Genomic DNA, 27812 nt, shown 5'->3' with positions numbered 1-27812 from the left:
GACATCGATAATCTTCATGCAGGGAGGACTACAAGGAACTGCATGGCTTGTCACAATTGGATGTACCACATTGTATTCTGAGCTCAAAGGGTTAATTGGACAGGTCTCTTTCACTGCTGAATGCTAATGTACCCTGCGCATAGCTAATGAACTCTCTATTGTGTAGGTAACAGCCCCCCTGTGAGGTGTATGCTGATGGGGATTATGTGTGAGTGATAATTGTTTTAAAGGTTAATTGAATTCTATTGTCTGATCAAGCTAAGGAGCCAAAACGGCTAGCGACTGATTGGCTCAAGGGAGTGTCATTGTTTCAAAGTGTGTGTATTGAAGTCCCCCCTGGGTGGGGGGGGGGGGGAGTGTCATTTGTCTCTGTACAGTTTGTAACCAGAGATAAGGAAGAAAAATGTGGCATTAAAAGTCAGTCCTGCTTGACTCTGCAAACGTAGCCCGTCTCGTTTCTTGGAAGGGCGTTCGATGGGATATACCGGCGGTACCTGCATATCGCAGCTTGCCAGGGAAAAGGCCGTCTCCAACGGCTGAGACCCTCACACTACTTGGGTAGCCGTTACAAATACCTTTTGCATTGGAATTGTCCATGCCTTACTTTCTTCATGGTACATCCTTAATCCAGTACATGTGATGTGTAATATATTATGCTCCCTTAAATGTTATTTTTCTAGTCATGTGACACATTCATGTCCTACCCTGTTCTCTGAGTTTTTTCTGTTTTCATTTTTTTTCTGAATATATATATGTCAACTGGCTATGCTCATTTGTTATAAGGTTGCTTCGTAACACTTTAAATTTACTAGCAAAAAAATTACAATTACAAAAAATACATGGTTTGACAAGTTTGTTGTGGAGGAACTTGGGAGCCCTGACCTTAACCCTGCTGAACACCTTTGGAAGGAATTAGAATGCCAATGGTGAGCCAGGTCTTCTCATCGACGTCAGTACCTAACCTCACTGATGGCCCTAATTCCCACAGACACCCTCCAAAATCATGTCCCAGAAGAGGGGAAAGTGGGCAACTTCTTATTAAATCTCATGGTGTCAAGCCAATATGGGTGTAGTTATCAGTAGTCCACAAACTATTGGCCATATATTCAAATGGACTTCAAATAAATGTAAACACGAAGGAGAAAGAGCACTTAGGCCGCGTACACATGATCGGTCCATCCGATGAGAATGGTCTGATGGATCGTTTTCATTGGTCCAAATCGATCGTGTGTGGGCCCCATCGGTTAGTTATCCTTCGGTCAAAAAAATAGGAACTTGCTTTAAAATTGAACCAATGGACGCCTAACCGAAAGGTCAAAACCGATCGTTAGTATGCAAAAGCATCGGTTAAAAACCCACGCATGCTCAGAATCAAGTCGACGCATGCTTGGAAGCATTGAACTTCGTTTTTTCAGCACGTCGTTGTGTTTTTCATTACCCGCATTCTGAAATGATCGGTTATTTAACCTATGGTGTGTAGGCACATCAGACCATCAGTCAGCTTCATCGGTTAACCAATGAGAACGGTCCTTTGGACCGTTTTCATCGGAGGGACTGATCGTGTGTATGAGGCATAAGTGAAACACAATGAAAAGATAAGTCTGAGCCTGAAGTAGATTTTCATGTGAATAATCAAATTAATATCTTTCTGGCTTTCTTTATAACAGGGACATTGCACATACATTAGATGAGAGACATTTATTCATTGTCTTGTTACATATTGAATGTTTTCTGGAGACTTTTCTTTGCCATCTCTCTGGTCAGACTGTTCCACTCCTCAGGATAGTTTGCTGGTTTAGCTTTATACTCTTCTGCAAACTGCTTATTGTACTGTTTGAGAATGAATTTCCAGTAGTCAGAAGCTTCAATACTCTCATCTGGTTGAATTTTCCAGTCTGGGTAGACATCTCTATAATCCTTGTAGGGATGACTTTTCCATTCTGTGAGCTCATTCTTAAAACGTGCATTGCCAACCACAGAGGTAGTACAAATATCATGAAAAAGAACTTCTGTTCTAGTGCTTCTGTAAGTTCCTAGTCCTTTTGGGCGATGTACAGACGCAAAGTGCTCTTTATGATCCGTCCCTCCAGCCTCACAGGGGACTTTGCAGAAAGGACATTGCTTCCCGCACCCAAACACCTTCTTGAACAGTTCATCCTGAGGCTTCACTACAAGTCTGGAAAGAACATCCTCTGTACTCAGAGATTTAAGTTCAGCTCGGATCTCTTCTTCTGTATCAGTCAGGCTGTTCTTCATATAATCAATAAAATCCTCAATAGTTGCCGAATTTTCAAAAATGATTGCCTTCATTGTCTTCTGTGGTAACACCAGATCACTGTTCAATTTCTCACACAGATGGGGCAAAAATTCTGAAACCCCTCGAAGGTTTAAAGTTGGGGGATTTGTGAGACTAGATCTGACCCGTCCCATGATATCAGACAGAATTCTCTCTTGTAAAGTACTGATATTTTTATATTCCTTTACAATATAGTTAGTTATCCAGGATTTTACAAAGTTTTTATAGTCACTTGAGTATTCCACATAGTTTTCGAAATTGTCTTCCTCCAGAAGGTTCTCTAGAACAGTGAACTGGAAAAACATTCGAGAGCTATATTTTTCAGAACCTTTGCTATTTGCGATGTCATCTACCACTTCTATTCCCAGTTTTCTGTTAATATGATCAGCTAGTGATGGTTTAAAAACATCTTTACAGACTCGTTCAGTGAGGCTCTTGCTCTCATTTTTTTTCTGAAAAACATTTTTGAATGTATCAAAGTATAGTGGCTTCAGGGAATTGAGCTTAGCATGGGGGTCATTATTCTGTAAAAATGTCAAATGCATCTTCTGAAAATCAACAAGAACGTGTCCCAAAATGGTCAACTTCAAATCGAATTCAAGGTCAGCTGAAAAATAATTCTTTGCATCAGAATGTTTACAGTTTTCATCAATTATCTTCAATATTTCCCTGCAGTATGTGTCATCGTAGTCAGAACCTTTTTGTATTTGTTTTCCTAAATCATTAATGCATTTATTCAACACACTCTGTAAAAAATCCTCATATTGGAATTCTTTTTTCTGTCTCCCCATTGTATAATTCCAAATAGCCTGAAAAAATGAGATTTTTATTTGTTTCTGCTGTTCCTTGGGTTTGGGAAAATGCTTTGTCTGCTGTAATTTTGCATTAACAGCAGAACCTTTCTCTTTCATGTCCTTGGTGAGCACCAGTAACATCTCTCCTTCAATGTCACGCTCTGGCCGATGACTTACATCTAGATCTTTGGTTTCATCCTCCCAGATTTTTTCAAGTTCCTTCTCCAGTTCATTATCACTCAGCTCTTGTTTTTTCTTTCTACACTCTTCTATAAAGTTTGAGACCTTTTTTTCAATTTTTTCAATTTGTTGATCATATAAATGATCTATCCTGAGTTGCTCTTTTTGGATCTGAATAGTTTCATTAAGTTTGTTGATTGAAGATGTTTCAAGACTTTTTCTCAAGCTCTGAGCACTGATTTCGAAGTCTGTTTTGTATTTTATTAGTTGGGCACCATCTGTCTCTTTACTGAAATACTCTCCCAACCAAGCTAAAATCTTTTTCTCCTCACTTGTGAGAATAATTTCTGCTTCCTTATGACACTCATTGGCTTTGGCCTCCAGCGTTTCATCAGACTGATTCTTGATCAGTGTCTCAGATTTAGTGAACCATTCATGCATCAGTTTCTTGAATTTCCATTCATGTTCAGAATATTTTATAGATAACTGGTTGTAGGCTTTTGCTATCAAGCTGTTTTTGAAACTAAATATGAAGTTTTCATGTTTTACTGCACTCCATAAGCCAGATACCCATATAAAGAATTCATTAATGTTTTGTGTCTTATTACGTCTGTGTTTCATGATCTTTAGTAGATTTTGTTTGAGTTCATTGACATTTTCACTGTACGCACTGCTGACGGAAGCCATTGGTGGGACCCCATGCCACAGACCAGCAATGTAACAATTGTCATGTTCTAGGTCATACTCCATGATATCAGAGAAATATTTAAACTGAGTCTTTTTCTCCATAACTGCCACAGTTCTGGTCATTTCATCCAACTGGTCCATCAGCTTCTTCCTCCCCCTCATGTTCATTAGTGGAGCCGATACGTCACTTACATTCTGATGTACAAATTGGCAGCTGGGTTTTTTCCCAATTTCTTTCATCCTAAGAAAAGCATGGATGACAATTTGTAAAATATCTTTCATTTCTGTTGTATTTTCCATGGACATGTTAAATAAAGTGATGTCACTCAATCCAATCACTAATGTCGCCAATTCATTATCATGTTCATAGCTGCCATCAAGAGAATCCAATTCTGGAGCTTTCAGTCCTTCAGTGTCTATCACCAAAATGAACTCACAGCTCAAATCATCCTGGAAATTTTCCTTCACTTTCAGAAGAGTCATGAAGGCTCCTCGTGTACATCGCCCGCTGGCCACCGGGAACTGCAACCCAAACATGGTGTTCAGAAGGGTGGATTTCCCTGTACTCTGCACCCCAAGAACTGTTATTACTCTCAGTCTGCTTTGTCTTTTGATTTTCTTGTTCAACTCACACAGCACATCTCTTACCCATTGCAAGGGAATTCTGGACGCATCTCCATCTATAAGCTCCAGCGGAAACCCATCCAACAGAAGATCTGCAGCTATCTTTGGAAGAGATTCAAAGTTTATGGTTGTTGATTTCTCCTTTTTTCCCATATAATGCCAGGCTTCATAGAACTGACCCACTTCTCTCAGAAAGTGCTCAATACCCAGCGAACTATCAGATATCTTCTGATCCAACTTGGCAAGCTCTTTCTGCTTGTCAGGCAAATTACATGTTTCTTTATATTGAGCTTGTAAAGGGTAAAGACATTTTCTTGCCTCAACATCAAGATGAAATTTTAACCACTGTAAAAAATAGAACTTTTCTGATGTATTTGTTGACGTGATCGCATTTACAAATTTTGATATTCCAGTTGGAATGTCACATTCCCATTGGCTTTGTCTTATTGAGTTACATTTTTTTCTGAGTTCAGATTTGTATTTCTCCCCATTACTATTCCCTTGTCCTTTCATTTGGCACATCTCCTTTTCTAATTTGGCCATTTCTTTCAGGGGTCCGGCTTGTAATTTCATTGTTTCTTTCTTGTATTTCTCAACATCTTCGATTTCCTCTGTTATTTCTTTTGCTGCCAATTTTGCTTTCTGACATTCCTCAAAGTCCTCATCTATTCGGATCCCGTGTCTGGAGGCTTGTTTAGATATTGTTTCTAGACTGAGAGTTTTGATATTGTTTTGAACCAATGATAGAAGTGATAAATAAAGCTTTGAACCAGCTGTTGTCTCATTTGTATTTCTTGGAATCATTGAAATACTGTCTTGAGTAAAATTTAGCACAGGTGCCAAAAGCTTTAGTCTTTTTTGTGTGTCCTCCTTCATCCTGGTGTTCTCTGGGCTAATTATCAAGAGATGTGTATATACAATATTGCGCAAACCAAATATTGGGTGTAAATACCCCAGTCGAAGTCCGTTAGCGACGAAACCGGTCGGGTGATTACTCCATTTGCATCCCCATTGCATTCTCAAACTTTGCTGGTACACTCCCTACACCTTTATCCAAGGTGGGAGTTTGCTGCTGTACTTATACTTTTTGCTATTTTTTTCATTTTTGACTGTTAGCAGAGTGACTTTTCTCATGTGTGGTCATTTGAAGTTTTTTCATATTTTATATTTATTGCAATTTTTGCCACGAGTGTATATTTGCAACGCTTTTATTAAATGTTTTTACACTATGAGGAGCACCTCTATTTTTTCTCTTACTACTTTGGGTGTTTTTGAGCCATTATCGATCAATCGATCCCAGCTATCCAATTTGAAAGAACAAGTGCTTCAGTAACCATTTCTGGATTGGACACGCGGAGTGAGGACCCCTGGACCCAGACAATCGGTCTATACAAGCCTTGATGACCCTCCCACCGTATGGTGGTTGAGAGGGTCCACCAACTCTGGTAAGGGTACCCACCCGTTTATTTATCCATTTATTTGTCCGACACTGAAGAGTTCTAACATTGAAGACACCTGCTCCACCCAACACTGGAAGTTTATATGTACTACTTAGAACCCACGTTTCCCAGCAGACTTTGTGTATTTGCACGATTGGGTTGAGGCCTTTGAGGCACACCTGATTAATAGTGGAATAGTGGAACGTTGCTATTTGAAGATTGTTTTTACAACTGACTCTGCATCGTTTTAGTATCAAACATCCAGTTTTTGTTTTTTATCACATTGCTGTATATATTACACATTTGTTTGCATACATGTGATTACACAACAGGTATTCCACATATGTATACCTACTTGCTGATTTTCACAGCACGGATTTGTATCAGTTAATTAATTCCACAATTTCACTATTGTGTATTATGTGGTATTAGGCTTGAACTTTGGGCCACTTACCTTCTGAGTACACATCGATTTCACCCTTTTTTAGGGGTCTTTATTATATTTTTTTGGGCGCTACATTTTCTTTTTCATAATTATCAAGAGATATTTTGTATTGCGGCTGTTATACTTCATTAACAGTTCATACTGGTCCTTACTGATGCCTTCTGTAAGAATCACAATGACTGATGAGATTTCTGTCAGAAAGTTAAATTGCTTCAGGTTAGACTCCAGGTTTCCTCGTAGATTGGTAAAAGCCACGGGCTCTGGAAATTTACCTTTACCACCAGGAAAATACCAGGAAATTTCTACCAACCCATCTGATATTTTCCTTGCGGCATTTCCACCTTCCATATACCTGTGGATAAAATGTTCATGTTGGTGTTGTGTTGTGCCCAAAAGCTGATTTAGAATTTTTGACTTTGATAGCCTACAATTCCCCAGTCTTACAAATGAGATCGTTGGCATTTGGACGTTGACCAAGCTGTCCTCCATAACTCCTTTGCTGTCTGCCAATGACTTAGGTCTCCATTTCTTTACTATGCCCCTCATCGCCCACAACATGAAGGTGCATTCTGGGCCATCAGCATCAGGCAGCATTAGAGGGACTGCAAACTGACACATTGACATTTTTGATATCATTTCTTGCTGCAAGAAATGGTCTGAGCAATGAAAGGCAGCAGAAACCACATCAAGAGGGTGGATAAAATTCTGTGAGTCGCTTTCATCAAAGAATATAAAACTATCATCCTTATTACCCCCGCTCTCCTCTGATTTCATAAAAAGCTTATTTATATTTCTGGCATCCCCATTTAGTGACATCAACCTTCTTACAAAATACCATAATGCATTATCATCATCAGAAGGGTCGTCTGTCATTAAACTTTCTGGACCAATTTCAAGAACTTTCTGTAGAGTCAGTTTTGAGGTTTGTTTAGTGTCAATCTTCATCTTCTCCAGCAGCTCCTTGAACATATTTTCTTTTTCTGGAAATAGATGTAATTATCATAAATAAAAGTAACACCAGAAACACATTTGTACACATTATTATGAGTTGTATGTTGGTATTTATTAAATGTAATCAATAAAAAATAAATGAGTGTCTCAGGATTTCATTACAACTCTGGATCTAAGAGACCTGTGCTGTATTTCAGTTAATTGAGGAGACCTGTGCCAACACTGTCAAACAGAGTGATCTCCTGTAACTATGTCACATACAGTTGTATTCAAAATTATTCAACCCCCACTGAAATTGATTGTTTTTGCCAGTTTGACATTGATTTTGATCATTCAGTCATCCTGCTTACAATTAAATCAAAGAGGCACGTGTAGGTCAGACAAATATAACATAACATTTATAATGAAATAACCACAAATGTCTTTTCTGTGCTCACATCATTATCAGTTTTATTCAACCCCCAAGTGACATTCAATCTTAGTACTTAGTACAACATCCTTTTACAGTTATAACAGCTTTTAAACGTGAAGCATAGCTTGACACAAGTGTCTTGCAGCGATCTACGGGTATCTTCGCCCATTCGTCATGGGCAAAAGCCTCCAGTTCAGTCACATTCTTAGGCTTGCGCACTGCAACTGCTTTCTTTAAGTCCCACCAGAGGTTCTCAATCGGATTTAAGTCTGGTGACTGCGATGGCCACTCCAAAATGTTCCAGCCTTTAATCTGCAACCATGCTCTAGTGGACTTGGAGGTATGCTTGGGATCATTGTCCTGTTGAAAGGTCCAACGTCTCCCAAGCCTCAGGTTTGTGACGGACTGCATCACATTGTCATCCAATATCTCCTGGTACTGAAGAGAATTCATGGTACCTTGCACACGCTGAAGCTTCCCTGTACCTGCAGAAGCAAAACAGCCCCAAAGCATGATTGAACCCCTGCCATGCTTCACAGTAGGCAAGGTGTTCTTTTCATCATAGGCCTTGTTCTTCCTCCTCCAAACATAGCGTTGATCCATGGGCCCAAACAGTTTCATCAGGCCACAGAACACAATCCCAAAACTTCTGTGGTTTGTCCACATGACTTTTGGCATCTTGCAGTCGACTCTTCTTATTCTTTGGAGACAGCAAGGGGGTGCGCCTGGGAGTTCTGGCATGGAGGCCTTCATTACGCAGTGTGCGCCGTATTGTCTGAGCAGAAACTTCAGTACCCACATCTGACAAATCTTTTCTCAGTTCCTCAGCAGTCACAAGGGGACTTTTCTCCACTCTACTCTTCAGGTAGCGCACAGCAGCCGAAGTCAGCATCTTCTTTCTGCCACGACCAGGTAGTGTTTCAACAGTGCCCTTTGCCTTGAATTTGCGAATGATGCTTCCTATGGTGTCTCTTGGTATGTTTAACATCTTTGCAATCTTCTTATAGCCATTGCCCTTCCTGTGAAGAGTAATCACCTCTTCTCTTGTCTTCCCGGACCATTCTCTTGACTTCACCATGTTTTTAACCACACCAGTAAATGTCTAGAAGGAGCTGAGTATCACAGTCATGTTAAAGCTGCCTAATTGGTGCTTATTAGGCTTTATTGCTGCTCCCTGACATCCACAGGTGTTTTTAATACCTGATTGAATACACTTCAATGAACCTCTGTTCTTCAGAGTGGTAGTCTTTAAGGGGTTGAATAATCGTGTAAATGAAGAATTCACAAAATAAACATTTACTACTGTATTACAAAACCAATTGATGTCATTTTAGTTGCATATGGTTCTTTAAGAAGTCCTTGTAGGATTTCATTCTGAATACAATTACAAATGTACACTAAATTCCCTAAAACCCTTTACAGCATTGGGGGGTTGAATAGTTTTGAACACAACTGTAGGTCTGACACGCTAAATCATCAGTATTAGCTGCAGCAATGTATACATGGAGCTCCCACACTGGTAAGTTGCCCAAGCTAAGAAAGGGTTCCCCATTGACACCAACACCTAGACATTCTTTCTCCCAAGGACACCAATGCCGAGTTGTTCTTTCTCCCATGGATACCATTCCCCAGTGTCTGTGTTTGTGGGAGAAAGAATGCCCTGGGAACAGTGTCCATGTCAGGAAAAATTATCTTCCTTTATGGTCAGTGTAAGAACAATGCACCAGTCTTGCAGGTCAATGGGATGAAGAATGACTGAGCAAATCTGTTAGAAGGCCAAAAATTGCCTTAAAGAAATGGAATTAGTAATGAAAATTGTTCCATAGATGCCAACTTCAGGGCATACTTCCTCCCACAGACATCGAAGCCAGAACATTCTTCCTCCCACAAGCAGTGACTCTGGGTAATTTTGAACACCATAATATTAGAGTATTCTTCGTCTTCTGACACAATTGATAGAGCACTCTTCATCCCACTGACCCACAACACTGTTCTTACACTGACCACGCAGGGCAGGGCAGTTTTCCTGCCATGGACACTAAAGCCAGGGCATTCTTTCTCCCATAGACATTGAGCATTCTTTCCCCCCAAAGGCACCAGCACCAGAGCATTCTTATTCCCACAGACACTGATGCCAGGGTATTTTTCCTCCATGGATACAGTTAACCAGGACATCATCATTGGGTCATTCGTCCACCCACATATACCAATACCAGGGCATTCATCGGCCACTGACCACCAATAATGGGTATTTTTTCTCTCTCATATACAAATGCAGGGGCATTCCTAATCCAATTGAACAATATTGGGATCGTTTTCTTCCCACAGATACTGATGGCAAGGCAACATTTCTCAGACAGCGATGCCCCTGAGGGTCAGTCTTTCTTCAGACACAAATGCAGGGCATTCTTCGTCCCACTGACCATCAACAATGGAGCATTTTTTTTTGTCCATTAACACCAAATAACACATTTTTCCAACCACTAACACAAACATTGTTGCATTCTTTCCACACAGACCAGAGATGATGGGGTGTCCTTCCTGACATAGACATTAATGCCAGGGAAGACTTTCTCCCATATGCACCAAATATTCCTAACACTGACAGGGATGCCAAGGCATTCTTTCTTCATAGATACCAAGACCAGGGCATTCCCCCTCCCACAGACACAGTGAATGCAGAGTTTTCCTGCAACAGATACTGTTTCTGGGGCATTCTTCATCCCATGGGAAGCAATGTTAGGGCATTCCTCCTTCCTCTGGGGCATGCTTCATCACATGGGAAGCAATGTTAGAGCATTCCTCCTCCCTCCAACACAAATGCAGGGGCATTGTTTATCCCATGGATAATGGGACATTATTTCTTCTATAGACTCGGAACCTGGAGCATTCTAAGCACCGGCCTCCAGACTTACTGCATAGGACTTTTCAGCTTCTTCAAGACCCACCTGTGTTACCACCTTGCCAGTCATCCACCTTTCTTACAGGTGCTGTCCCGGTAATGTAGTCTATGCCTGTTTAATATTGTATAGTGCTGAAGAGATACCATGTACCACCAGCATTACCGTCAGTGCTACTGAGTTTAGGTAATACAAGCGTGCCTGGAACTGTTACCTCAAATGTTCTGCCACAGTTGCCACAGCCATAGTAGTAGTATAGATTGCTGTTTGCCTTGTCATCTGTTCTACATACAATGCTTCAAGATAATTACTGCTCAACCTTTTCCTAGATTTTTGGTGTCATTCCTTTAACTTAGGTATCAACCTCCTGGCCCTGCCCACATGCTTTACTTTGCCCCCCCATATTGAGGGCATGTGGCCTGGCATGGTTAGGGGGGAGAATACATTCTCTTACCCCCTTTCCTGGCCAGCCAGGCTGCATGTTTTTATTAAGGGCCTTGTATTGATTTCCTGGGGAACCGCACACATTTTTTTTGCATGGAGTACCACATCGGAATCCATACTAGACTGGTAAGGTTTAATATGTATTTGGGGAGGACTCTACGCATTTTTTTTTTGTTTTTGCTGTAAGATGTGCTACAGCAAAATTGACATCTACGACGAAAAATTATACAATTTCTAACTACCAGCAAAAGACATTACAGTACATTGTTGGCTGCAAAAAAAGAAACAGAGCACACAGATCCCCTTTCAAAAATCGGCCAAAAACACAACAGACAGCTAGATGGGTCTGTGTGTGTTTTTAAGATTTAATTCTCTTGGATTTTAATGGGGGTTGGGTTAGGCATCAAACTTCTTTGAATTTTACAAAGCAACGCTTGAAGTGGTAGTAAAAACCACTTTGTCACTATTACCTAGAGGTAAACTTATAATAAAGCTTACCTGTAGGTTAAATGAATATCTCCTAAACGTGCAGCACTTATGAGATATGCGCATGCTTTGCACCTGGTGATGTCACTGGCACGTGCGCATTGCGCTCTGAATGGATGACATACTCGAGTATGCTGTCCATTGAGAGTGTTGTGCCAAGACTGTGACTCCCATGTGCAATGCGCGGGAGGAACATCGTAGCTCAACCATTCAAGTGGTTGGAGCCCACAAACCCAGAAGGAAGACTGGGTGAAGATAAAAGGCCTTTGTTTTAAGGTAATCTTTTATAACGTGCTAGTATGCTAGTAACATGCAATGCATGCTAGCACATGTTGATGTTTACTTGCGGGGGGGGGGGGGGGGGGCAGATAAATTGTTTTCTTATATTTGGAGTTTACATCCTTTCCATTTTTTTTATAGAGTCTTTAGGGCTTGAATAATTGTTTTTTTTAAGTTAACTGGTATTTTTTTTACTTTAATAATTAGATTCATAATTAATACCATATTTTTATTTTTCATCAACTATTCTGTATTTTGTAGTTGATTTCATATTTATTTATAACTCACCATTTTGATTTTCTTTTCTTGATTCCTCTGAAAAAACACTGGAAAAGAAAAAGACGAAGTATTTAATTACGATAAGAATAAAAAAGTGATCTTGCGCTAACGAACAATAAATATAAAGTGCTATGAAAGGAAGCAATGTCCTGCTGAAAAAGGTGAATCCAGCCGATAGCTCAGAATAAAGTGTGTGACGGTATCGGTATGATATCCCCGTCAAAGATTCCTTCTTCAATAAGAACATCACCCCAATATTCCACTAGGAGGAATATTCCTGAGATCGCCCATTAAGCCACACATCAGTCCAGGCTTACTGCTAGAACAAGACAGACTTTAATGTTATATCACACAGCTTATATGTCATTTCCAAAACTGTTACAATGACAAATCTCCGCCCCCTCACACTGGGGCTTCCATACAGATGATTAGGTAGACACGACGGGGCCGATGCTGAAAACACATTTTCTTTAGACAATGACATCAAGGACGCTGAGTACTAGTTGTACTAAATACATTAACTAGACCGCTCGACCCCGCATATAGAGAGATAATTACCACAATGAAGCAATCAGAATAATTAACACAAGCCACTTAAACACAGATCTCCTTCACACAACACAATAGATCAATTAACCTTTAGAAATAGTGAGGGGACATTAGCACGTCAATAACCTGTTAGCCAGGACAGAATAACACAGGGCAAGCAGGGAGAATTACACTGAGACATATAGGCAAATGTATCACAATGGCCCCCCTTTTTCTCCCTGCTCCGGAAAACCCGGTTGGACCTTCCCTGGTCCAGTAGGGTTGACGGGTTCAGAGCTTTTAGTCCGAGGTTAACTCCGTTTGGCGTGACTGACCTCCCTTGGCAACTGCTTCAGACTCAGGTATGCCACCGGGTCGTCAGATCACACGCCGTTCAGTCCCCAAGTCTTTGTGCGATCTGCAGAGTCACCAGAAGTCAGTGTGAAGACGGCGAATGGGTCTGTGCGCCGCCATCTAGGTGTCCCGCTATGGGAGGGGCAGGTTATGGCTCTGAAGTGACAATCACAGGGGATTCATAAAAATAAAAAGTTATATTTGTTGAAATGCTGTAGCACCGGTGCTCAGAGTTCGGGGGGGGGGAGGAATCAGGGCCCCATAGGGTCAGCCACCCTCTGCTCCCTCCGCAGCCGCCAGTTCTCCTCTTTGAGCTTCTCCAGCTCCATCTCCAGTTCATGGAGCCTGGGGGGGTCAGCCTGCTGTGACCTCAGGTGGTTGTTCTCCTCCTCCATGCGGCTTAGGCACTCCTCCAGCTCTATGTACTCACGGATCAGCTCCTGCTTGCTCATGTTCTGCAGGCTCTCCACGTGGTCCTTCATCATCAGGAACTGGGTGGTGGTGTAAGGGGCCACCGGTGGGCCCTTGGCGAACATCTCGGCCCGCATCTGGGACGCCCGCTGCGACTCCCTCTCCTCCAGTCGCTTCTTCTCCTCCCAGGTCAGCTTGTTATACGGCTTCCAGGACCTCTTCTTCTTGGGGGGTAGCCGGCGGTGCCTCTTTCTGCCCAGCTCCCTCCAGGGCCCCTCCGGCTCATGGCTGTCGCCCATGACCAGCTGACAATGGTGTTCCCTGTTGTCCGTAATACCAGATTGTACCGTGAGGACTTCGTAAATGGTGTCCAATGGTTCTTCCGGACCCAGCTCCTGGAGATCCCAAGCCGAGTCTACACAATGGGCTGCTGCTGGTGGGCGGTACCCCGGTTGAGACCAATTTGACCTGGTGTTGTTGTTCATGGGGCAATTCTGCTTGAAGTGACCCAGCTGTTTGCACCGGAAGCAGCGTTGTTCGTTGTCCTCCTGGCGTGGATAGCGAGGGCTAGATGTCACCGGTCTGTTAGGAGGTTGGTATCTAGCGGCTGGTGGGTGTGAGGGCACCGTTGGTCGTGGAGGTTGTACCCGTGATGTGACCTGGTTTGTCTTGCGAGTATCCGCATATTCATCCGCCAACTTTGCGGCCTCTGGTAGAGTCATGGGCCTGCGATCTCTCACCCAATCTTTGACGTCCGTCTGGATGTGATTGTAAAATTGCTCCAGGAGCATTAGTTGCAAAATGTCCTCTGCGGTGGTGGCCTGGCTGCTGTTAACCCAGTTAGAGGCCAACAGGGACAACTGGCATGCCCATTCCGCGTAAGAGTCTTTCGTGGTTTTGCGTGAGTCCCTGAACTTCTGTCGGTGGGACTCTGGGGTTACTGCATAACGAGCCAGGAGCGCTTCTTTAACCCTGGCGTAGCTATGGATATCCTGATCTGGCACGGTCCGGAAAGCATCAGAAGCTTTGCCTGACAGTTTGCCTGACAATATTGCAACCCACTCTCCTCTAGCTATTCGGTGCAGGTTACATTGTCGCTCAAAATCTGCCAGGTAGTTATCAATTTCACAGTCCTTTTCATCAAAAGCTTTAAAAGCGCTAAACGGAATCTTCCTTGTGTCTGCTGTGCTGTACTCACTGTTTGGAGAATGTGCGGCTGCTTGTTGGACTGCTGCCAGTTTTAACTGTAGCTCTGCGTCTCTTATTTGTTTATCCTTCTGTAGCTCTGCGTCTCTTATTTGTTTAGCCTCCTGTAGTTCTGCGTCTCTTATTTGTTTAGCCTTCTGTAGTTCTGCCTTTGCTAACAGGTCCATCACTTTCAGCACCACATCAGTCGTTGGGTTCGGGCCGAACCATGCTAGCTTCTCTCTCATTAGCTTGTTGGCTGGCGATTCCTCCTCCTGAATCACTGGTGTCTCCATCTCTTGTACTGCTGGCGTTGCTGCAATCCCGTCCTCCTGGTCTATCTCCATTGATTCTGCTATGATGACCCGCTTGGTTTTGTTGCTAGCAATCCTTCCACGAACTTCCAGTAGTTCTTCCAGTGTCTGCTTGGAATCCGGGTGTGAAGGGTAATAGAAGGGAAAATCCCACTGCTACAAACCAATTGTGACGGTATCGGTATGATATCCCCGTCAAAGATTCCCTTCTTCCATAAGAACATCACCCCAATATTCCACGAGGAGGAATATTCCTGAGATCGCCCATTAAGCCACACATTAGTCCAGGCTTACTGCTAGAACAAGACAGACTTTAATGTTATATCACACAGCTTATATGTCATTTCCAAAACTGTTACAATGACAAATCTCCGCCCCCTCACACTGGGGCTTCCATACAGATGATTAGGTAGACACGACGGGGCCGATGCTGAAAACACATTTTCTTTAGACAATGACATCAAGGACGCTGAGTACTAGTTGTACTAAATACATTAACTAGACCGCTCGACCCCGCATATAGAGAGATAATTACCACAATGAAGCAATCAGAATAATTAACACAAGCCACTTAAACACAGATCTCCTTCACACAACACAATTGATCAATTAACCTTTAGAAATAGTGAGGGGACATTAGCACGTCAATAACCTGTTAGCCAGGACAGAATAACACAGGGCAAGCAGGGAGAATTACACTGAGACATATAGGCAAATGTATCACAAAGTGTAATATAGTGCAATGTGACACCAACTAAGTCACAAATAACCAATGAAAATCAAAGTGAACATGATAGATATGGTAAAAGGAACCAACAAATATAGATATGTGCAAATGTGCAAAAACGTGCCATACGCAATAACAATGTGTAAAGGTGCAAAAATAGTTCAATATTTCAATGACAATCGATGGGTAGATGTATTCTGGAAGAGTCCCATACAATGGACGAACTGCGTCAGCTTCTTTACCCCACTGCTTGCTGTGCTGTGTTTTGTAGAGCTTGTTATCCTTTTTACACCATAAAAGGCTACCTTTTTAGGTTTATTTTGGTGTGCGGCTGTCCATGAATTCTTTTCATTGGACGAACAGTAAGGGAATTTAATCCTCGGATACTGCCAAAGACTATGAAGTAATGTAATACCCATCCATAGTATGTCCTCAATTGGAGTATTGAACCATAGTGTAAATCCTACACCGGTCTCCCAGAACTCTCACCTCTGAGATATAAAATCAGGCACATCAGTTGACTCTAATCTCCTCTGCTATATACCACTGGTATTCCGGTAATGCAGTGTCCTTCTATCTTTCTCACCACAATCCCTCTGGTTGGTGTGGTGGGGGGCGGGGGTGGAATTGCTGAAAGGGTCAATGTCAATGTGATTCGGTGTCAGGGGACCCAAACACCAGCGGCTCATTCTTGGGTAAATGCTACATACTAATGGCACAGGACATGGTAATTTCAATCAAGAAAGAAGAGACCATAAATCGATTAAGCAGAGAAAAAAGTGGAAAGCAACAGGCCTAGATGGACAGGCATGCAAATCTTTTGGCAAGTAAATCAGCTCCAACATATGTATTTCATATTTATCTGTGTCTGGAATTCAGGTTTAACACATAATAACCAGTTTATAATCTTGAACTTGCTCACCTGGGAGTGGAAGTCTCAGAGGATAAAGTATTGGGGTCAATATCAGGTTCTTTATGATCTGTTGAATCCTTAGCTGCATTCTGTAGTTGTATAGTACTTTCACAAGAGGTATGCTCTCCATTAAGAGTGAACTCAGAGGAACACTCTACAAAATCGTCATCTGAAGACATCCCTGTGTCATTTTCACCATCAAGGTCACAGTGGCCCTTGTCATTTTGTGGGAGGTCTTTCTTCGATGACGTGTTCAAGTCTGGTTCAACTTTAGGTTTCTCGGAGGAGTCGTCGCTTTCTTGATGTAGAACACTACCATGTGGGCTTGCGTTGTATGTGTCAGTGTTGCTTTGTTGATGTGGAACTTCCTCAGTTTTCTCATCTTGGTTTTCTTCACAAGTTTGGTGCTGTGATGTGTCATCAGGAAGTTTGTCACCTGGTGGGATGTTGGATTCTTCCATCTTATCATCTAGAGAAGTATGGGACATGTCCTGTAATATGATGATTTTGGTCAGATATAAACCCTTTAAAACCATTATAAACAAATAAAATATAGACACATGGTGGAGATTTACTAAAACAATTTACAAAATCAGGTCCAGCTCTGCATAGAAACCAGTCGGCTTACAATTTTTTTTCCGTCAAAGTTTATTTGAGCAAACTGAAGTTAGAAGCTGGTTGGTGTCAGAAACCATGAATCAGACCGAGACAGAAGTACAATCACACTTGTTTATCAATAATAATAAAAAGATCAACAGAGTAAGAGCAGTCAAAACATAGCCAGAGTTCCGGAACCGGATCGGGTAGTCAGCCAAGCCAAATGTCAGAGAGCCAGAGAAGAACGTGTAGAACAGCAAGCAGGATCAGGAGCCATAAGGGACATCAGCCAAGCAAGTCTTTAACAGGAACGCAGGAGATAGTCTCTGCGATGTTGACCAGGAAGGTAGAGAGCAACTGAGCTGGAAGGCTTAAGTAGGCAGGACTGACGAGCAGGATCATCAACAGGTGAGTCAATGTGGAGAGATATGAGCTGGCAATTAGCCGACAGCTGAGCGGCTAGCTCAGAGAAGTAAGGGCTGAGCCCAGCCCTGACAGTTGGCTACCATGCACAGCTGCACCAGATTTTACACTCTGCAATTTTGTAAATGAACCCTATGATAACTAGCAATCTAATCTTTTTAAAAGGTTGTATACAATAGTACTAAAGGTCCATCTAGGCAGAGAAGTTCTCTAGTTCAGTGGTCACTTCCATGTAAATACCTAAATCTGTTGGGTCTTCCTGGAAAATATCTCTCCAGACATTTTGTTTTCAACTTCTGCTGAAAACATAAACCTTACCTGTCTGCAAGTCCTCTGGAGTTCATCGGAAGCCAATTCTTTGTCACCTTCTCTGTCATTGTCACAGAGGCCCTTGTCATTTTGCATTTCTATCTTTGATGAGGTGTTCAGGTCTGGTTCAGCTTTAGGTTTCTCGGAGGAGAACTCACATTCTTGATGTAGAAAGTTCTCATGTGGACTTGCTATGTTTGTGTCAGAGTTGCTTTGTTGAGGTGGAACTCCCTCAGTTTTCTCATGTTGGTTTTCTTCACAAGTCTTGTGCTGTGATGTGACTTGGAAGTCATCAGGAATTTTGTCACTTGGAGAGATATTAGGTTTTTCAATCTCAACATGTGGAGATGGGTGGGATGTGTCCTGTAATATGAAGATTTTTGTCAAATATAAACCTTTTAAAATCATTAAGAAAACGCACAGACACATGATGATTAGTAATCTAGTCTTTCTATTTTAAAGATGTATACAATAGTAATAAAGGTCCATTTAGGCAGTGGTGAAGCTCTCTTCTCTGGTGCAATGGTCACTTCCCTGAAAATACCTAAATCTGTTGGATCTTCCTGCAAAAAATCCCTCCAGACATTTTAGATTCAACTTCTACTGCTAACATAAACCTTACCTGTCTGAGAGTCTTCTGGAGTCCACCTGAAGCCATATCGGTGTCACCGTCTCCGTCATTGTCACACAGGCCCTTTTCATTTTGCAAGGGTTCTCTCTTTGATGAGGTGTTAAGGTCAGGTTCAGCTTGAGATTTCTCTGAGAAGGAGTCACATTCTAGGTGTAGAACGTTCTCATGTGGGCTTCCTTTGCTTGTGTCAGAGTTGATTTGCTGATGTGGAACATTTTGAGTTTTCCCATTTTGATTTTCTTCACAAGTGTCATTCTGTGATGTGACTATGGGATCATCAGGGATTTTGTCACATAGTGGGATGTGAGGTTCTTCCATCTTATCATCTGGATGTGGGTGGGATGTGTCCTGTAATATGAAGATTTTGATAAAATATAAACCTTTTAAAACCATTAAGAAAACATACAGACAACGTGATGACTAGTAATCTTATCTTTTTTTAAAGTCATATACAATAATATTAAAGGTCTATTTAGGCAGTGAAGTTCTCTTCCCTGTTCAGTGGTCACTTCCCTGTAAATACCTAAATCTGTTGGATCTTCCTGGAAAAAATCCATCCAGACATTTTATATGCAAACGTAAACCTCACCTGTCTGCGAGTTCTCTGGAGTCCACCTGAAGCCATATCGGTGTCACCGTCTCCGTCATTGTCACAGAGGCCCTTGTCATTTTGCAGGAGTTCTATCTTTGGTGAGGTGTTAAGGTCAGGTTTAGCTTTAGATTCCTCAGAGGAGGAGTCACATTCTTGCTGTAGAACGTTCTCATGTGAACTTGTATTGTAGTTGTCAGTGTTGCTTTGTTGATGTGGAACTTCCTCAGATTTCTCATTTTGGTTTTCTTCACAAGTGTTGTGCTGTGATGTGACTCCGGAGTCATCAGGAAAGTCATCAGGAATTTGGTCACATGTTGGGATGTTGTATTCTTCCATCTCATCACCTGGAGATGTCGGGGACATGTCCTGTAATATGAAGATTTTGGTTAGATATAAACCTTTTAAAGTCTAAAGAAACATACAAGACATGGATACATGATGCCTATATAATGTGAATATGCTGTTGCAATGGATATTTTACATTTTTCAGGAAGATGTAAAGCTCAATTACTGCAGCCTCCTCTTCCTGTTCTTGGCTGATAGCAACCCGACATGGTCTTCACCTGTTGTAGCCCCTCCTCCTTAAGGTGTGGCATGCTGAGTATTCTGAGATGCTTTTCTGCTCACTACAGTTGTACATTTTGATTATCTAAATGAATGCAGCCATTCTGCCGGCTCCAACCAGTCTACTCATTCTTCTCTTATCTCTTCCTTTCTTAGAACTGGTGCACCCTGGATTTTTTGTGGAAAATATCCCTTCCAGACTTTTTGTATTCAGTTCATTAAAACATAAATCTCACCTGTCTGTGAGTCCTCAGGGGTCCATCTGAAGCCAACTCTTTGTCAACTTCTCTGTCATTGTCACAGTGGTCCTTGTCATTTTGCTGGGGTTCTCTCTTTGATGAGGTGTTAAGGTCAGGTTCAGCTTGAGATTTCTCTGAGAAGGAGTCACATTCTGGGTGTAGAACGTTCTCATGTGGACTTGCTTTGCATGTGTCAGAGTTGCTTTGCTGAGGTGGAACATTTTGGGTTTTCACATTTTGATTTTCTTCACAAGTATCATTCTGTGATGTGACTACAGGGTCATTAGGGATTTTGTCACATAGTGGGATGTCGGGTTCTTCCATCTCATTATCTGGAGATGGATGGGACATGTCCTGTAATATCAAGATTTTGGTCACATTTGAAATCTTCTACAACCTTAATACAAGACATGGATGCCTACAGGAATTCACATGCTGTGGCAATGGATATTTTATTTTTTCAGGAAGATGTAAAGCTCTATCAAACTATTTAGAAACAACATGCTGGTGATATCGGAGAGCACAGATCTATGGTAGATTCACTGAGCAATTTATTGGGAATACTATATTCATACTGAGTGTTGGAAGGCAACCTGGATTAATATCATAGTTCTGGAATTTCTCTTCCTGGTTAATACAGGCAGATGGCCCCAAGTTGTAAGGTAACAAGTTACATTCAAAACTTTGTAGCGTATCAGAATCTGCATAGCAAGAGGTCTGGCTCCAGGCCGACCAAGCTTCAAAGAGAGCAATGGCTGCCAGGATGATTGATGACAAAGATCAAAAAATCAACAAGCTCCTGGAGATGATACATTTACAATACTGCTCCTAGAGGCCGCAAGACGGACAGTAATATCATCTATTGAAAAGGACTACCTCTTGTCAATATCTTATTGGACAGAAGGCAAGTGGGGGTGGTTACGAGTCGCTGTGAATGTATGAGTAAAAAGGTAACACAAAAGAGAAATAGTCCCTTTTCCCTTTTCCTTTGGATCCTGACTTGGGCCTAAGCCTCATGGCTATGGCCCTCTTTTGCCATCCAGAGCCCAGCCGATGAGACTATGTCTAGAGGATTGTGATAAGTATTTTTGATATTCTGCTGTTTAGTGTTTGATGTTAGCATATTCCTATTTTCTAGGAAGATGTTGTTTTACTAAGCAGATGTGTTTGTTTTCATAGCTAACCTTATATCATTATGCTTATCAGAGTTTTTATAGACTATCTAACTATGGGAATAGACAAGTTAATACATATATCTGTAACCATCTTTCGGAAGAAAAGTTATATAGTTTATATTTAGTTATTACTTTGTATATTGCATTACTTCCCTGAGTCTGGCCTCCCTCAATTCTTAATGGAGTGGATTCCACATTTCTCTAATATTTATTTGAGATTCTGTGCCATGGTAACAAGATTTCATCACACAATTCCTGTAGATTTCTCAGCTGCACATTCATGTTGGGAATTTCCTGTTCTACCGTTGTGTATACATTTCCCAGCAGATCAACAAATACAGAAATAATCAAACCAGACCATCTGGCACTAACAATCACACCACGGGTAAAATAACTGAGATCACATTTCTTCCCATTCTAGCATTTGACGTGATCATCATCTGAAGCTTCTAATATATACCTTTGTGATTTTATTCATTGTTGTCTGATTTATGAAAACCAGGTGTACTGCATGTACCCCCCTGATGGCGGCCCTGGTGGCAGTGGCGGATCTAGGGTATGGCAGCCATGGCAAGTGCCATGGGTGCCATATGAAGGGGGCGCTGTTGAGTGGCTGGGCAGCAAGGCACTTACCAGGGTCTAAGGGTCTCTTCTTCCCTCCTCCCAAGCATAGGCAGGATCTCCTTTTCAGCACCTTTGCTAATGGACAATGGCAGCGCTATCCCTGCTACGTTCAGCCACAGCCCTGCCCTGTTCTTCCAGGCTCTCCCATTCCATCTGGTCAGATTGGCAGTGCACAAAGAAGAAGGAGGAACATCAGTTTCTCCCTCTCCTCTGTGAAAACGGAGGCCTTAAGTGAGGAAGATTTCATCACTTCCAGTATTGGTTTTGCATTTACCTGGCCTTGGAGGTCAGAGGAGGGATCAGGGGGTCTAATAAACCCCAGATTTCTCCATAAAGTGGATAGGTCACTACCCAAGGTGTCACAAGGGATGATAAATATCACTAATTTTGTTAGCTGTTTTTTTTTGCTATGGTTATCTGAAAGATGGGTTTAAAATGTTTTGACAGGGGCGCAGATTCAGTGCTTGCCATAGGCGCCATTTTTAATAGATACGCCTCTGGGTATACAGGAGTTCCTAATAAATAGAATGCAAAGTGTACATTTTGGTATTTTGCTCTTCAATAAATATTAGCTGAATGATCAGGAGATCAGCAGCCAGAACTCCCCTATAAACATACACAGAGAGATGACCAGATCTCCCGGGATTGTTGGCTTCTGAGATTTAGGACATTTTTTTTCTGTGACATGCCAAAGGGAAAGGATTCTGCAATTTTGTTTTACTCAATTTACAGACATGTTACACCCAAGTTTAAAGCCCACCTTCTGGAAGCTGCATATACACCATATTACCAAAAGTATTGGGACGCCTGCCTTTACACACGCATGATCAGATGGGAGATAGAAGGATGGATAATAAAGTAATATGAATATATAAATAAATAAATATTATACAGACAGATATAAAATATATAGTATTGGCAGAAAATATAGATGCAGAAGCAGGGGATGATCTGACTTTTGTGAGAATGTAAGTCCAGTGAGGGTGGGGGAGGGTTCATGGGGAGATCTGCCAATTCTATCTGAAGGGGTTAAAGTGTCGGGGTCTATACAGTTAGTGGTTAAGTTCTCTTCTCTAGTGTCGGGGTCACTTCCCTGGAAATCCCTAAATCTGTTGAAAAATATCCCTTAAACATAAAACGTACCCGTCTGAGAGTCCTCTGGAGCTCCTTTTTCTCTCTGGAAATCTCTAATATTCTGGGAAAAGGAAAGTGAAAGCAACTGAAAATACTTTCCCAGAAATAGAATAAATCACAACAATCCCGACCTTTCCACATCCTGCCAGGGAGCAATGGGGTTTATTTACTAAAGGGAAATCCACTTTGCACTACAAGTACTCTGCAAGTGCAGTCCCTGTAGCTCCAAAGTGGACATGCAAGGAAGAAAAAAAAAAACAGCATTTTTGCTTGCACATCTTTGGATTATAAAATCAGCAGAGCTTCCCCTCATTTCAGAGCTTCCTCTCAGATCTACAGCGACTGAACTTCCAAGTGCACTTGTAGTGCAAAGTGGATTTGTCTTTCATAAATAACCCCCATTGTGTTTTCTCATTCATAATAACCCATGGGGGGGTCAACTGTACAAATCAGATAAATTGCCAAATTATAGGTTTTTTTTTACCCGACTATAAGCACTCATCATTAATGAAAAGTACATAAGTAAATGTTGCACTGCTGTGCCTAAACTAAATAAATACATAAAATAACAAAAAAATGTATGATATGTGTGTCGTTCTTGTGAATCAACATATCTAAAAAAAAACTACAGTATATAAAGTAGACATGTGCACACTGAAATATTTCGCTTTGGAATTTCGTTTTCGTCCCAATTTTTTTTTCATTAAGACTGCATTCACATCTGAGCGACAAAACGCCCGACGCCGGACGCTTCTGCCGCTAGAGGGGAGAATTCCCATTGCTGTCTATGGAGATGGTTTACATCTCATAGACGCTGAACGCCTGTCGCCTGAAATAAAGTCCCGGACCCTTTTTTTCAAGCGACATAGGCGTTTTCCCATTGACAGCAATGGGAAGACTTAGAAAAAAATAAAATAAATCGAAGGTTTCACACTAGCGGCAAAATACGCCACTACCGCCGATCGCGGCTGTCGCTCAGGTGTGAATGCAGCCTTAGTTACTCCCGAAATTCGTTTTTGTTTATTTTGTTCCATTAAAAAATGCATTCGTCCGAAAATCTGAATGAATTAAGGTTGAACTGTCATTGAAGGCTTATAATGTCTCTCAAATGTTCTAAGAAGATTCGACAGAGCAGCTAAACTGTACGACGCCACAATCGTACATTTCCGGTTTAATGTTCCGCCCACAAGCTATAGTAGAATTCTAATGTTATATGACACTAGTAATAATTATATTTATAAATTATTATTACTAGTCAACCAGTATTAGAATTCTTCTATAACCTATGGGCGGAGCATTTGGCCAGAAATGTACGATCGCGGCGTCCTACAGTTTAGCTGCTTGTCGAATCTTCTTAGAACTTTCAACATTGAAGCCTTCAATGACAGATTCGATGTTTGTGTGTTTTTTGCTGCTTTGTCTAATCTTCGTTGTTCATGTGGAATGGTCTACCCCAACACTGTCTCTATAATGTCAAATCTTTTCTCTCTATGTAGAATCTTTTCTCTCTATGTAGAATAATCTCGGACTAATAGAGTAAGGTTAGGCACATTCAACCGCAGATTCAATAGACACAGATCGCTATTATCAGCGCCATGTCGAATCCCCTATCTATGCGCTCTAGTCACTCCTCACCTTGTGGCCCTCCGGGCCTGAGGCTACGTTACTGCAAGCTTTGCAAGTAGGCCCAGAAGCCTGTCTGGGGCCTACTAATTCCGAGGTGGTCCCAGGCTGTCTTCCTTGTTTGGAAGAAGCCAAGCTGAGGAGATGCAGGGGCGGACCCTTGCTGGAGAGAACCAGGATGAAGGCTGGTCTCTCAGGAGGGCCTGGTGACTCGGTTGGAGGACGCACCTATATCTAAACTATCCTTACAGTACTGCCGGGTCGACTTAAAGGTTCTGGTACTGTGAAGCTGTTCTACAAATCTAAATCAAGGTAACTAGCTCCTGGCTGCTAAGTCTGTGAGAGAGACTTATCCGAGAGTGCTACTGGCTGCTAAGTCTGTGAGAGAGACTTGTCTACTGGCTGCTAAGTCCTGTGAGAGAGACTTATCCGACAGTGCTACTGGCTGCTAAGTCTGTGAGAGAGACTTATCCGAGAGTGCTACTGGCTGCTAAGTCTGTGAGAGAGACTTATCCGAGAGTGCTACTGGCTGCTAAGTCTGTGAGAGAGACTTGTCTACTGGCTGCTAAGTCCTGTGAGAGAGGCTTATCCCGAAATCATACCGGTGGCTAGGTCTGTGTGAGAGACCTCTCCAGGTATTCAAGATCTTCTAAAAGAAAGCTGTTTTTGCCCTTTGGATTCAAGGAGTCTGTAAGTGACTTGCTAAAAGGTATCTGAAACCTCCCCTGATCCTTTCTCCTACTACTTCTTTCAAGTTCTCATTAAAGCATTGAAAAATACCTAAAGTGACTAGCGCCCAAATTCTGTTCTAACTTCGCATTATAGCCATGGACTCTGCTCTGGGGTGAATTTAAGCTCGCTTTTTGCCTCTGGAGGTACCCATTTGCTCCCAGTAGACCCAGGGGGCACTACACGGGAGTTTAGGAAAATTTGCAATATGTGTACCCAGCCCAGCTACAAGACCTGACTTGGTTGCTGCCTAGTTTAGTAAGAATTTTCACCAGTATTTACAGGATGCCCAAATTAAAAAGAATTTCTGATATATGCCTTTATGGGTCATATATCACCTGCAATTTACTATTACGGTACATGTGTTATAAAAAAAAAAAAATACCTTGGAAAATTAGCACGATCTTCCAGATCTTGAATGCTCTGCAGGCCATTACTGTTTCCTAAAATTTCTGAAGTTTGAGAACTGGTCTCGCCATACTGCGGTGAACATGGAACCATGATGTCTTCTGTGCCTTCACCTATCTCCAAATATTCGGATTTGGTGGTATTAACTTCCATATCAATAGGCTGACGGTTGGGCTCATTAGAGATTTGGGTAAACATATCAGATGTTTGTTTGTTTTCAGAAGAGTTAAGGTCATCATCAGAGGCTGGAATGGTTGGTGCAGAACTTTCGGTTGCCTTGTAAAATGCAGATTTAGTCTTGGATTTCTCATTCTCAATCATGTTACTATTCCAGCCGTCGCTTTCAGATAATATGGGTGACCTGCCATTTTCTGTATTCAGTTCATCATATGTTTGAACCTCAGCTTCAGATGAAACATTTGTCCTCATATATTCTGGCTTTGGTCTGCTGGGTTGGTGTAACTCAAATACATTTATTCCTATCTGTATTTTATCTTCATGCCACAGCTGGGTTTTTGTCTTACATAAGCAGCCATTGACGTGGGTTTTTAAATTGTTGACTGCAATTAGAAAAACCTCTCCTTCTTCTGTCTTCCGGATCACACAATGTTCACACTCAACATCAGGACCGGAGATCTGGATGTCTTGGGAAAATCCAGAGCCAATCTTGATGATATCATTTATATTATGGATAGTTAATGATGTACCACGTTGCATAAGATAGCAGTCATTACTAAATGTGACATTCTGTTTTTTAAGAATAACGCCCATGTGCTCTAAATTCTTCTTCCATTCCTGAGTGGCGACCTCGGTCCTTTTCAGCTTTTCTTCCCACGAGGTTTTCAGATCACTGAGAAGATTTTCTTTTTCCTCCAACTGTGACTTCAGTTTTTGTACTTCTGTTTTGACGTGTTCTGTTGTTGTCAGCTGCTCTCTGAGCCTTTTAATTTCCTCTTGTAGCTCCTCTATGGCTTTGGATTTCACATCCTCATTGACCACGGCTTGGTTGACTATTCGTTTGGCGCTGTCTGCGTATCTTAGGGTGGAGAGCGTTTCCTGATAATTATCTGCTGCAGGACTGACTGTGGCCAACATAATCGTCTTGCTGTTTCCTCCAAGATTGTTCTTTAGCAGCCAGGTGAGCACAGAGTCTCTATAATTCACGTATTGACTCTTCCTTTTTTTTCCCGAGATTTCAGCCAATGAATTTATGACTAGGCCGAGAGTTAAGAGGGATTTATTGATATTACAACTCTCCTTAAGCTGACTGCCTTGGGCTCCAGATTTGTAGGACCTCTCACTTCCCGCCAGATCTACTAGGCTGACTTTACTCACCAACTCTCTGGAGGCTCCAGACTTGTGATCATGTGACATTTTGTGACATGCTTGTGTAACGGTCAGTGCTAGTATGGCATGAGAACGACTGCTCTGCTCATTCATCTTGGTTTCTGCAATGGCCCTCTGTTTGTTACCTTGGTCCAACAGCAATTTAATCTCTTCATAGCTTTGAACAGCATGACAAGATAACTCCTCTACATATGGACCGAGTAGTCGGTCTTCTCTAACTCTTAGTTTTGTTTGATTGTTTTGTGACCTTAGAAGATCTCTCACCTCCTCATTATAGATCTCAAAATAAGAGGCCTCAATCCTGATGGTTTCCAAGTCATTGGACTCTTTATTAAATAAAGCAGAGCAGATTTTTGGCACAATACCAGGTTGGTCATGTGTTCCCATCATTGAAAATGTTTTTCCTGATCCGGTTTGGCCATAAGCAAAGATACACACATTGTAACCAAGCCATATGTTCTCAAGAGCTCCATCTCCAAGATGTTTAAAAACATCTTCCTGCCCAGTATCATATTTATCCTCTGTCCAGAAACAGTTGTCATATATGAAGATATGAGGTTCTTTTCTGGCTTTTTCCTTGCAGGAAATGGGTGGCAGAAGGGTAATCTGGTTCTCAGTGACCTGAACAACACACTCTGAGTTTAGTCCTTCCTCCCTCGGATTCAAAGGACGGACCCTCACAGCCACTTGCACTTTGCTGTTATTCATTTCCCCAGTTTTTAGATGACCTGTGGGGAGAAAATATAAGAAAGGATGAAAACAGTCTTTG

The 27812-nt window shown here is 41.8% G+C and overlaps 1 protein-coding gene across 1 annotated transcript; it reads right to left on the bottom strand.

The window, feature by feature from the left end:
- Positions 1 to 1641: 1641 nt before the first annotated feature.
- On the bottom strand, positions 1642 to 27812 carry LOC120942918 (interferon-induced very large GTPase 1-like). Its single transcript, XM_040355870.1, has 10 exons — positions 25674 to 27812; positions 22946 to 22997; positions 20001 to 20357; positions 19198 to 19566; positions 18600 to 18956; positions 17987 to 18340; positions 16658 to 17139; positions 12226 to 12263; positions 6567 to 7445; positions 1642 to 5489 (listed from the first exon to the last, which is right to left on the bottom strand). Exons 1-10 carry the CDS (start codon positions 27749 to 27751, stop codon positions 1714 to 1716), a joined length of 8742 nt encoding a protein of 2913 aa, XP_040211804.1. The 5' UTR covers positions 27752 to 27812; the 3' UTR covers positions 1642 to 1713.

The sequence above is a fragment of the Rana temporaria genome, chromosome 6 (assembly GCF_905171775.1).
Source record: "Rana temporaria chromosome 6, aRanTem1.1, whole genome shotgun sequence".
In the NCBI taxonomy this organism is placed as follows: Eukaryota; Metazoa; Chordata; class Amphibia; order Anura; family Ranidae; genus Rana; species Rana temporaria.
This window is presented reverse-complemented; position numbering and strand designations above follow the sequence as displayed.

Excerpts from the sequence above, each read along its gene's own strand:
- LOC120942918 (XM_040355870.1), bottom strand. The coding sequence starts at position 27,751 with ATGAATAACAGCAAAGTGCAAGTGGCTGTGAGGGTCCGTCCTTTGAAT. Across the intron at positions 19,567-20,000 it reads CCCTGAGGACTCACAGACAG|GACATGTCCCCGACATCTCC; the intron begins GTGAGATTTATG and ends TTCATATTACAG. Across the intron at positions 7,446-12,225 it reads AAGAAAAGAAAATCAAAATG|AAAAAGAAAATATGTTCAAG; the intron begins GTGAGTTATAAA and ends ATCTATTTCCAG.